The sequence below is a fragment of the Gallinula chloropus genome, assembly GCF_964237585.1.
Source record: "Gallinula chloropus genome assembly, chromosome: 8".
NCBI lineage: Eukaryota > Metazoa > Chordata > Aves > Gruiformes > Rallidae > Gallinula > Gallinula chloropus.
In genome coordinates, this window is record NC_140093.1 from 26,011,010 (window position 1) to 26,023,858 (window position 12,849).

Here is a 12,849-nt window from a genome sequence, read left to right on the forward strand (position 1 = left end):
TGCTATCATGCTGTGTCATCAGAATAGCATGAGAGGCACCCTTTGGGATAGCATGAAATCTTTACCTAAAACCACACTACCGGGAGGCTCAGGGCTTAGCCAGAGCTCTGGCTGAGACCCATCTTAAAAAAGAGCTGACAGCAAGCAGGAGCAAGCATGAATTTCTAAACAGGATTAATATATGTCTATGTCTTCTGCTGTGCCTCCAAGCTACCTGTGAGGGTCTCTCAAGCCAACAGACTGACACAGGCAAACATTATTGTGTTCTTAATACTTACCTCTGACCTGTCCTACACATGTTAGAAACACCCTTTTGAACCACAACAGTCATTCCCTACAGAGCTGGGTACTTCTTTGGGTGCAGGAATGAGGTTCTGCTGTCAGCAAATATTTGTTCTCAGAGTGAACTACTGATGATTTTTCTTGCTCCTAAAGGCCTGTTTAGGGGTGAAGGACAGACTTCCCAATGAACAAAAGCTTGGATTTATCAGGGGTCTTCCTTGACATTACCTGGAAGGTTTCTTTCAAACCAACCCTCAAATCAGCCTGCACTAACACAGTTAACTAATCTTTACTGGTTAAGCAGTAAATAATAAAGTATATCTAAGAAAAAAAAAAGTATCTCCTTATTTAGTGGGGCTAAAGCAACCACAATGATACACTATTCAAGATAAGATCATGTTTGGAATGGAAAAATAAAAAAAAAAAAAGAGAGATACATAACTAGAATTAGAAGGAAAGGCAGAGCAAGAGGGGGAAAAAGCTATAAACTCAATCTTAGGGGGAGGAAAAAAGTAGTGTCAGACAATTCTGGCTATTTATATTTCCAAGCCACAATAAACAATAAGGCTCTGTCCTACCTGCTGCCTTTAAGACCCTTTATCACCTCCAAAAGTGATGATCTTCAAGGAAGCTCAGGATACAGGATTAATTTACCACTTGCCCAAGAGCCAATGCTTTGTAACCCGAGTCTCTAACCCAGAACAAGCAAGCACGCTCTTAGTAAGCATGAGGACAAGCCTGGCAGCTAAGAAAATAATTTCTGTGAACAAAAGGTGTTAGGGTATTTTCTCTCATGTGAGCCATGTGCACAGTACACACACAATCTGCTATTTCTGTAACCTGTCAGTCTAAGCATTTGCACCGATTTAAAGACCAAAACTAATGGTGTTTTCATTTCATAAAAACTGCTAATGACACCACTACTCCATCAATGTAGGCATTCTTCTACTTGCTTTTTTAAATGCATCTGATACCCAAAGAATACAATGAAATAAATTGAAACTTACCTGTACAACTCCTGTACAAGAATCCAAGAAAATACATCCCTTTGGCTCCTTTGATATTTTTTCATCTTTATAAAAATTCATAATATATGAGTTATCTGACAACTGTGTTAGCTGGAAGTAGCGCTTTTTGAATGACTGAAGTGGAGGGGAAAAAAGAAAAAATACAATTACTGTGCAGGAAATTATTTGCACTGATACTTCATTCCCAGGCTTCAAATAATAGGCAACTCACTTCACCTCCTGCACTGTTTTGCAGACAACTGCAGTATTACTAATCTATTGTTTAAAGCAACGTAATCAAACCTGAGATATAAGCAGCTAAATGACAACTGCAAACAATTCTGCCTCTGTGGGGGAGATAAATCCAACTGGAATTAAGAAAGAATAACGCCGTCCCCTTACCCGAACAGTAATGCTATTGTTTACAGTGCTGTTGAAATTCCCTTTATAAAGCCATCCAGACTTGTAAACTCCTGCTGCTAATCCTCCTCCTCCACCACCACCACCTTTTGAAGATGAGTGGGATGTTGTATCCTGTATGAAAGACATGATTAATATTGCATGGACTTGGTTTTTGAATTCTAAGGGGAAAGAAAACTGTAATGTATGACTATCTGCATGACAACAAATAATCATCCTTTCATTCCTTTAAAATAAGACGTTATTAATATGCCTGCTGTGCACATGATGACATGAGACAAAGCTTTTCTACTAACTTCAGAGGTATTTAAAATATGAAATATTTTATGGGCGATAACGAGCCTCCATTATCATTCTTCATTTGATATTCAAGCAATGAATAATTCTTTCTTGGGGGTGAGGGAGTGGGGAACCATCATAAACCAGAATACATACTTCATCCTTATCCACATCTTCATGATCGATTTCGAAGGAATGTGATGGCAGTTTCTCTGCTCTACATTCAATTCTGGGAGGGGAGGAAAAAAGTATTTATTTTTAAAAAGTGATCACATATTTGCTATTTCAGGGAGGCAACCAGCCCAAGCGCCCACGGCACCTTCAGCAAACCTATTACTGTGATCCTATTGCCTCCCTTAAAAAATCACTAGTTTCAAGATACAGCTTTTTTCTTAAGTCTCATGTTTTTTCCCCCTCAACATATGAAGTTGCAATAGTTCTATACCAATGATGAAATATGACTTTTTGTTCTCTTCACTGCTTTTACACCACAACAGGCAGCAAACCCCAATTTCCAAAGAGATACCCCATTTAAGGCTGTCAAATGAATGAGAATGAACTCTTTAATAACTTTTTCTAATGGAGAACATCATTAGAATATTCAGCATAAAGCTTTTACATTTCTTCAATATTTTAAGATATTTTTATTATTCAATATGATGAGCACACAATCTTAAAATAATTTTTAAAAATACACAGATGTCTTTTTGTTGAAGTGGCATTTAAGATCTTCATATTGTGGACTTTAAACCAAAACTGAATACAAATAAGCAAAGGTCTTAAGCACTTGCTTAATTTTGAATACAGAAATAACTGCACTTAGGCCCAGAGTACTTTGCATGTTGCAAAATTAAGCCTTAAGTAACAGCCAAACACATGACAAAAATTCGAAGATATTTTTAAATTTCCCCTTTGGTCTTTGAAATACCAACATTTTTTTCAATTTCCTGAAGATTAAATCTCACCTTGGAAATTTCAGTTATTATATGAAAGCCTACAAAAGTTGTCACCCCAAAAGCCAGTGTTAATCAGGAAGTCTGGCTTTTCCAGAACTCATTTTCATACCCAGGCTGAGAAAGGGACAGAGGAACACTACTCCCTATCATGCAAGGAAGCAAATCCAAACAGTAGTTAAGAAACCACACAATCCTAAGCTAGTTTCCAGTCTCCTCTCTCAATTTAGCAAACTGTTGCCCACACTAGCAGCCCATAATGTTGAACATTTTTTTAAGGTACTAACTTTGACCTTTTTCATTTCCTGTTCATTCATACATGTTTCAGATGAGAGTAACGAGTGATACCTACTCTCCTCTGCACTTTCCTATTTCAAAGTCCCCATTTCAAAGTCAGTGTTCTCATGATGTGACTATGACTACCCTACCACAGCATTTCAGCAAAGCCAGGAGAACCAAATGCACAGAGAACACAACTCTGGTTTAGTTTGTTCTGGTTTTGGTGCTTGCTTAATGTGAACAACTGGTCAATATTTTGAATTAAAGGAACATTCACAATCTATTGACATTTATGACATCTGTAAAAGCATTAATGTTTGGAATGTTTGTGATGGAAATCCACTGCAGGTTTTCCAATGCAACCAATAGCAGCTGTTAAAAATTCTGTACACAAACACTCCTCCCCCCACCAAAAGAACCAAACCAAAAATCTCAAGCCAAATCCCACCTTTTACAAAAACCACACCATTCAAGCCTTCACATTTTTAGACAAACACCCTACTGCTTTATTTATTATTCAGAGCTAAAAGTGCAGTGCGGTGCTCTTGGAGTGATGTGTAGGCAGGCTGACCAATGCTCTCCAGCCACACCTAGACAGATAAGACCTCTGCACACATTTGCTTGGGGATCTGTTCCAGTAACAGGAGAATTTAGTCAGGTACTGGAAAGAATAAACCCGAAACAAAACCACAGCCCTAATGCCATTGATGCTATTGGGAGGGGAAGCAGGAGTCAAAAAATCTGTTGCATTAGTGAGGAGCCAGTGCCTTACCATACAACACAGCAACTGTGCCCCACTCTGCTGGTTCAGGATCAGGGTGAGCCTGTTCCATTAAGCCCCAGCCCTTCCACAAGCCTGGGTACATGGCAAGTTTCTTAGAAAGAAGGAAATCCTTCTGTCCTTTCAGCAGAGCTATAAAAGGTAGAAAGAGCTAGACCACTACTGCTTCAGGAGTCAGACCTCACTGACCACCCATGAAGCCCTCATCCACCCAGACCTCTGTGTCACTCTCCATAGAAGAGGGTTTTTGGATTGGAATACTTTTGGGCATGCTGCTCATCATTCTAGGGCAGGCAGACAAAGTTGGTAAGGATGTGATCCTGCTGCTACCCTCCTGTTCTCTGCCTACTGGCTCCTCAGACCCATACAAAGATGCAGAATTCCAATGGACCAGAGGTCAAATAGCTACCAAATGTTCCAAGTTTTCTATAAATGACAGTAAAAACTTTGCTGGTAACCACTTCTGTTCCCAGACACACTGCTCCTGCAGCACACCCTAAGCAACCTCTGTTCTCCTTCCACTTGCTCAAGCAGCGAGAAGGCACCAGCACCACGCATAAACAGTGCTGCAAAAAGAGGTAGTGAGAGCTCACACAGAGGAATTTGAAGGGTAGAAAATCCTGAGATGAACCTCAAAGGAGGAACACACTCAGAGAAAAACTAAAGCAATTGCTAAACATTCGGTCATGTTGTGCATATGCCATTGAGCTCCTCCCTGGTGCCACAGCACTACCTCAGTGGAATCGCACCACGGACATGCCGAGTCCTCGCTGCCTGCCCCAGGTGGTTGGCATCACACTGCAGCTGCTTCCCAATCACAAAGGGTATTTAGAAAGAATAACTTCCATACCTGATAAAAAAATTCAAGCACAACTTCACGTGTTGTATGACTGAGTGAAACAGCACAGCATGGCCTCACATACAAACAAGTAAGAAGTCCCTCAGTGCTGGTAAGGCTGCTGAGTCCCAGTTTGTGTGTTTCTAAATGGGAAAGTCCCCAGGAAGGTTCAGCACACTCTCAGGGGATGGAAACCCTTCAGCCTCAGTTAGATCTGGAGTTGTTAAATGATGTTCTTTTCTCCTGATGCAAAGCTAAATGCTTAACACTCACATCAGTGTTCCCTGACACCACGATTCCTCTAAAGGAATCAACACAGCAATATGCTCAGATTTCAGAAATGAAACAAAAATCTGTGGAAACTGGGCAACAGTGAGATGCAACATGACAAGGATGCATTGAGCCACCTTGTTGTTGAGGAGGACATGTGGTCCAAAACACTGAGCTTTGTAACATACGTGCACAAATTAAGGTCCATTGATGTTGACCAGGCTGGAAATTGTATAAGAAGATGTGGAGTCCAAGTCAGCTTTGTTTAAAGAATGTTAAGCTCAAATCCATGGCAGCTTTCAGCAAACAAAATACTAACACTCCACCTAGGACTTTGCTTCTGAAACATCAACCAGTCCTGCATCTAAACCATTCCTGAATGCTCTGTTCTTATACAAGAGAAAACACCATAATCCTCTATTCAAGGGGGAAACAAAGTAAGATGTGAGACACCGTAACATCCCTGGAGCATGAAGTCATGAAAGCAAATCATATTAAGCACAGTATTAAAATAACCTTCACAGAAGAGGATGTAAATAATCAGCTAAAATGTACTTTTGTGCAGAGTGATGCAGCCATGTCTGTCAAATGCATATTTCATCAGAGTGAAGATGCTTAAGGTTAAATGGAAAAATGCTGTGCTGTGACCATTTTTCTGGAGCACTGAGAGCATTAATTTTCAAAACCAATCAGTACACTGGGTACTTAAGAAATGGTATGTTTATAATCTCTGTTTTGCAAAACTGCTCCTGACAGCTTTTTGTACTACATTGCTCATAAGAATACCAACGTACGAGAGAATGCAGATCTGAGGGAAGGCTTGCAGCGCTCAACCCTCTGAGCACAGCATCTGAACGGACCATAAGGATCATTTATTGATTCCTGAAACAATATCTTTAGTTAATGCTAGTTTCCATCCAAGCCAAGCCTGGAGCACCCATTCCTGTGTTATATGCACATAACAAACTTTTTCATCTAGCATCATGATTTTTAATGTCTTGATTTCCAGGAAATGAGGTGGTAACACAGCTCATTTGGGCATCCAACCTTTGATTAACTATTCCCTAAAACAGTCCTCAGGGCACAGGATAGAAACCTGCCAGAAAAAGGAGTATGGGTCATGCATGAAGACGTGATCACCAAATTCTTAATGTCTTTCCACTCAAGTTAAGTAACTTGTTCCTTCTCCTCCCAGCACATTTATGCTGATTTTAATGCATTTCCTCCAAGCACAGAGGGGGTGCCTGAGTACCCACACTTGTGCAGCCTTGTATCAGCAGTGCTGCACCAGTGCATGCTGTACACACTGCACACAGTGCTGCACGCTGCTGCTGCAAGGCACTAAGTGAAATCCTACTCCTCCGTTACACAGGCGTAACTAAAAGGAGAATTAATCCCAGTTAAAGGTGAGTGACATTTATGCATTATTAAGGAAAACAGAAAGACAGCTTTCCTGTATCAACTGTGCTCTGAATACGCAAATACGCTCCTCAGGATTTGAATCAGCACTAATAGAGTTTGTTGATACTAGTGAATTCTGCCGAGTCTTGAACTTTTGCTGAAGGACCTTTTCTTCCCCTTTTTAAAAATGCAAGGCACTATAAATACAGTAAAACAAGCAGATCATACAAGACAAAGGGAAGTGCAAATATGGACAAAGCTCAGCAAAATGACACAACCTAATAGGAAAAACTAAAGAAAAAAGAAAGGAACTTATGCTAGGTCTTACTGTGGTAAGTGTCGAAAGTCTTCTGAATACTGTTCATATTTGTAGTTCACAACATGCCACTGGGAACTGTAGTATTTACAAGCCTAAAGAGAAAAGACACAAACAAAAGCAATAGAATTACTACAACTAGTCAGACTCAAGAAGACTAGAGAACTGTGCAAGGTCTGAGGAAGTCCTTTGTGCTAGAGAATGTATCTTCTCTTTTATAGCTGGGTGCACAGTTCTTCAAAGAAAGACTAAGTCATATGTTTCCATATTTTGAAGCACAATTTCCCTTTTAAATTAAATGCACTGAATCATACAAGATGGAGGAGGGAGCTGATAACAATTTAACATGCTTTACTGGTTCTCATCTACTCAGTAGGAATAATCAGTAAATTGTATTGCTACTGCCTCAAAAGACACTACCTAGTTTGGGCCTGGCTTTCTCCATGGAAAATAACGATACATTTTTTGTTTGCATCCTTTTTCATTACCTAAGCCTTCTATTGTAAACACATTTACCTTACTCCTTTTATTCCCTGTTATTGTGGGACAAGCCCTCTACTTCTTGTTCTGCCCTTAAGGATTGATCTTTAACCTCTTAACAGCAGTCAGGGACACATTAATCATTCCTTAGCAGAGTTTCCTTTCCCTTCTGCACTGAATTTACTCAGTTGTCTCATCATCTCCTTGTAGTTTTTATTTCTAAAAACCCCCTTCTTGCTGGTTTTGCATTCATCTTTTGGAATTGTTCATTCCATATCAACCTCCCTGAAATAAGGGCACCAGTACTGAAGAAAGACTATCCTGAAGGGCTCTGCTACATTGTCAAATAGACCAGAATCACCGTGTGATTTACTCTGTGCAGAACTTTTATCAATGCAGTTAAACACAATGTGACATTTTAAAGACCACAAGGTGCATGAAATATGTGCAGTGAGAAGGTACACAGCTACAACAAGAGAAATGACACAATGTCAGAATTTCCAGTGATTCTTGCCAGAGAACATGAAATGCAAACTGACACTTGTACTGTACAATGGAGAATTTACCCCAGTACTGTATTACTTTCTCCCCACACTCCACTGAACATCAGCAACAGCCCCACGTAAGATGGACAGGAAGAAAGAGAGGGATCAAGTCTAAAACCTAACAGTAGAAGCTGCTCCCTAGGACCATAGGGAAAATGGTGGAGACCTAGAGAAGAGAAGGAAGCCACAGCATCCACCAGCATTAAAAGGAATCTGAGTTGGGAACAGGAAAGATAGTCTCATATAGACAGGGGAAGGATGAGGCTCTGGGAAACTAAGAGAATGGAATAATAGGCAGATCAAAGATATTTAAATACCAAAAACTGTGCAGAGGATGCAGAAGAAAAGGCGACAAAGGGATAGGGTAAGTTAGTACTCCTCCAACCAGGGGTATTCCCCCTCTTCCCTACCAGCCTCTTCTGAAGCTCCTATGGGAATCATTGTTTGAACAGCAGCCTCTACTTTCTAAATTACTCGGCACTAGCTTAACAAATCTCCTCTTTAAATATTGTGTAAAGCATGAGGAGTGTGTAACAACAAACGAGTTCAGAAGCCATTCTGGGTGTGGTCAGTGTCTCCTGCGATGCCTCTATTTGTCTTAGACTATGGAAAAAGTGGCAAGGAAAGTGATGGACATTTACAGGCAGTTCTCCCCACAGCACTGAACTGAGCAGTTCAGCATAACCAAAATCTGTGGTACACACACTCCATGTGGACCTGCACATAACCCCTCACTATCTTACAGGATGCAGAATAAAGTATGACCATTAGACAATATAAAATAATCACATATTATCTGAGAATGAACATAATACATTACTACTGCCTCAGCACTCAGGTCCAAAGCCCACCCAACTACCACACTCCTCCTGCACCACTCCAAGCTCATTTGCACTTTGCCTCCGAATAGAGAAAAAATTCCCCACCAAAACAAAACAACCTTTTCAGTTTGTTGTGAGTTTTCAGAAAACAAATTGGTCACTCTGGCATTTGTGTGTTCTAGGCTTTAGTTAAAACTATTTGATGGTCACCCAGGCTATAAGAATTCTCTTACAAAAGCAGCATGTATGTTACATGAGCCAATGAAAAGCTCAGTCAGTGAATGTTTTGGGATGAGTACAGACCCTCCAATTCACACTTCACTTGCTTTCTACTTGGGAAATGTAAACCAACTGAACCTTCTACAGAAAGGAACACTTTTTCCCTGTGGTACTTGCATTACTAAGCATTCTACTTAACAGAGGCAATTAAAGCCCACAGAGAATTCTCAAGGCAGGCTTTTATTGCAGACATTATAGGCTGATGTGTTCAAAAAAACAGTTGTGAATAACATATAGAGCAGGCCACAGAATTTTAGCTTATGACTATAAAGGTTTATTGTGCTCCTCCAAGAAAAAGCTAATCAAAATAAAAATCAAAGGGGACAAGCAGCACATTCAACTACCATTCAGTAAATTCACAAAAGGCAAACCAATTCAGTGCAACAGCTAATGCTGCTCTTGAACCAGCTTGTTGTGGCTATCCACTGTAAACTAGATGGAGCTAAAAAACAGTTACAGCCTTTTCTCCTCAGAATATCCCAACTAAAAATCCAGTACTTCTGCTGACTGTAGTGACTTCCAATGTTTTGGGTTGTGGGTTTGGTTTTTTTTTTAATTGGATATTATTATTGGAAATTGCATTTTAGAACTGAGGAAAATACCTGCGAGTCTGATTTGAGGAGCAAGAAAAACCTTTCTAGAGGCAAGAGATTTCATCAAGAGGTCTGAGCTGGATCCTCCTGTTCCTGGCAAAGAGCAGAGGCACCAGTGCAGGGGTTGTTGAGCTTTGAGCTCAAGTGGGCTGTGGGGGAGGAAAAGTATAGATGGAGAACTGGAAACTTTGGGACGTGGGAGGGTTGGCACACATTTGCATCAACTTTCCTACTGCACTATTGACCAGACAGGCCTGCACAGCCCATTCCCAAGGGCCCTATCAAATTCAGGTCACTTTTTTCCCCTTTTTTCTTGTTGCCCAGCTGGCCTAATTTTTCCTTAGACAGACACACAATCCTGCAAGCTTTTTCCACCTGTAACTTCTTAGCTCCGGTTCAGGCCACCAAAGTGAAAGATTCACCCTGCAAAGCAAATAAATCTTCTGGAGAAAAAAAGAAGAGAATGGGAAGTGAGAGAAACACGAGTGAAGTAAACACCTTGAAACAGCTAAAAGAAACTCCACTGCTTTTCCTCTCTCTAAAATAGCTCTAGGTATGTGGTCTTCAGAAATACAGATGCTCACATGATAGAAGTAATCTGTGGAACAGCTGGGCTTCTTGCAGACAACCTGCACAGACAAAGCAACCCTAGCACCTCACCCTTCAAGGGCAGCTATGGAAAGCAGAGGATGTTAAATAGGGGAGGGCTTGAAAACAGAAAGCAAAGAGCTTCCAGAGCTGGCTTTGTGCTCTGCCCTGTGACTGGGGACATGCAGAGCACAGCTCATAAACCTGTCCCAACCACTTCTCCAAAGGCGGTGCACAGGGATTTGGGAAGGTGGTGTGATCACCCTGGCTTTAAATTCACCCCTCCACCCCAGGCCTTGACCTGCTCCCTCATCCCAATGACAAGCATGGTAGTGTCACAACTGGCTGCTGGCAACACAGACCTTCATTTTGGGGCTCTTGAAGGCATTTCCAAATTAACACAGTTCACACATACAGCGAAGTCCAGCGGCACAGCCGTGTAGCCTGTAAATAAACAGCCTCAGAAATAACACACAACCAGTTTTGGTAGGTATACAAAAGGTTGTGGATCTTCTAAAATTATGATTACTAAAACTCCCATTTAATAACTGCTTACAGATCCTGTAACACAAACTGAAAAATCTCAAATAAAACAATCATCCCCCAGATGAACGGAGGGTGAAAACTTCCAACTCCAACTTTTGTATTGAGAAAATATACACAGGACAGTTCAGAGGTGTCCACATGAATGTTACTGTTTTGTAACATGCAAAATGAATTATGTAATCAGTCAAATAAAATGTCAATATTCTTACACTGTTATTTCATTCTGATGTAATGCTTTCCAGCCAGCACAGTCCACACTGCTCCACGGATGAAGCATGAGGACTACAGTCACACATACAAATGCCAAGGAGCCAACATCCCAGTGCAGGAAAGCTTAGTCTCTCCCCAGCAAACTCACTTCTTCATTGTCCTCATTTTTAAGAGCCATTTCCATAAGTCAAAACACCACAAATTGACATCAAATATAGAGTCACCAGAGAAGTTTAAGAGATGCTGGAGGTGCAGAGTGCTGTTAGCATACTCTGTTCTGGGTCTACCTCAGGGTGCCTCACTCAGTGCACACAATCAGGTCACACACACACATCATTAATAATTGGCCTTGGTTCCCAGGCTTTTTTCAACAAGTTGCCAAGATGACAACTGCCAAGTTGTCATCATTCATACCCATGACTTGAAAGGAATGATCAGCTCTACAGTGACTTCTAAAGCCTCAAGCATGCTCAAACATGGCTCAATTACTCTGCATAACCTGGAGAAGCTTCTGCAGCCAGCAGCATCCTTTTGCCACCCCTGCTCCCACACACCCTTCCTCATCCACGGGACCAGTCCCTATGCAAACGTGATTCCCAAAAACGTATCCAAGCAGCACCTTTGGAGGGATCAGCTACATTAACCTAATTCAGGAAAGGACCATTGATAGGCAACACATTTACTTTCTGGATTTTTGCCCCATATATACCTACAATTCCATTCATATAGACACACACAGACCAATGGTACATACTTGTACATGCTTTCTGACAACACTGACTGGATGCAACCCAATAGAGGATTACCTGTGTGGCAAATAGAGAGCTTAAGTTCCTCAAACTAAACAGAGCTTTGCATTGCAAAATGCACTGGCCCCTTCTTCATTTCTGGATGAAGCATTGGGATAATCCCAAGGATTGCCATCTGATCTGCATATTCAGGAAGAGTTGGGAAAGGTGATATTAGGAATGTTTTCACAGTCTAAGAGGGGAAAAAAATACTTCATTGTGGAGCAAATTTTCTATTTGCCAAAATGATCAACCACAAGTGCAACGCTGAGTGGCATAAAGACATGCAGCAGACCCTACGAGGAGTGAGAAAATTCAGAATTTGGGAGGAAACAGCACAGTGCAGTACAGAATTCAAGGAAGTCAGGAATACTTAGAGAAAATAAACAGAGATTTATTTTGGCTTTAAAAGTTTCTGGAAACTTTTCTGTTCTTGGAACCTACTTTAGTTACTCAAGCTCCTCCTGCCTCAGAAAAGTTGAAGTGGAAAAATCCACAGGGAGAATATCCTGAGGCAACTACAGGTATAGGAATGATCAATTCACAAAGTATTGCCTTTAGAATATACCTAATAATTAGACATTAATTTAGGGACTCGGATATTAATCAAGCATAATGTAAAATATTTATTCACTTTGCATCCTAATAAAATATTAATCACCAGAGAATGATTCATTTGTTCAAGTCACCTTATTTGCTGAAACTGTAAAATGAAAAGTTAAAGAAGAAAGGAGAAGGCTAGACATCTTATTTCAAGTCAATTCTTCTGCCTCACCCATTCCCATAACACCTGAACATCACCGCCAGCGAAAGTTAGCGAGGAATCTAAATGCAGCATTAAAAGAACCGAATTAGAGGAGAGGCACAGACCTCACATGGAGAGCATCAAATGCCATCTATCTGTACTGAAAGCTCTCCTCAGCAACATCAGCCTCATCTTTCTTCATCTGGCTCGTCAGCTCTTTTGCATCCACAAACCGATATTGCACAGGCAATCAAGTCATCTGGGCATGCCTCTAAGTACTGTGTATGATTACTTGAGCCATGGGTATCTGACCAAATCCCTGAGCTCTCTTGTGTATGGATTTTGGTAAGGGCTGGGGAAAAAAGCAAACAATCCTTGAAGGGAAAGAGGTAGAGGTGGAAATAAAACCTCGCTACTGTCACCAGGAG

General features: G+C 40.9%; 1 protein-coding gene across 1 annotated transcript in view; it reads right to left on the reverse strand.

The window, feature by feature from the left end:
* DOCK10 (dedicator of cytokinesis 10) overlaps positions 1-12,849 on the reverse strand; it is a gene marked incomplete at its 5' end in the record, with an annotated part of 158,001 nt that overhangs the window by 75,024 nt on the left and 70,128 nt on the right. Inside the window, 4 exons of the mRNA XM_084267706.1 lie at positions 1,290-1,424; positions 1,692-1,823; positions 2,145-2,217; positions 6,839-6,921. Of these exons, the coding sequence (XP_084123832.1) occupies positions 1,290-1,424; positions 1,692-1,823; positions 2,145-2,217; positions 6,839-6,921 (423 nt within the window). The remainder of the gene's footprint in view (positions 1-1,289; positions 1,425-1,691; positions 1,824-2,144; positions 2,218-6,838; positions 6,922-12,849) is intronic.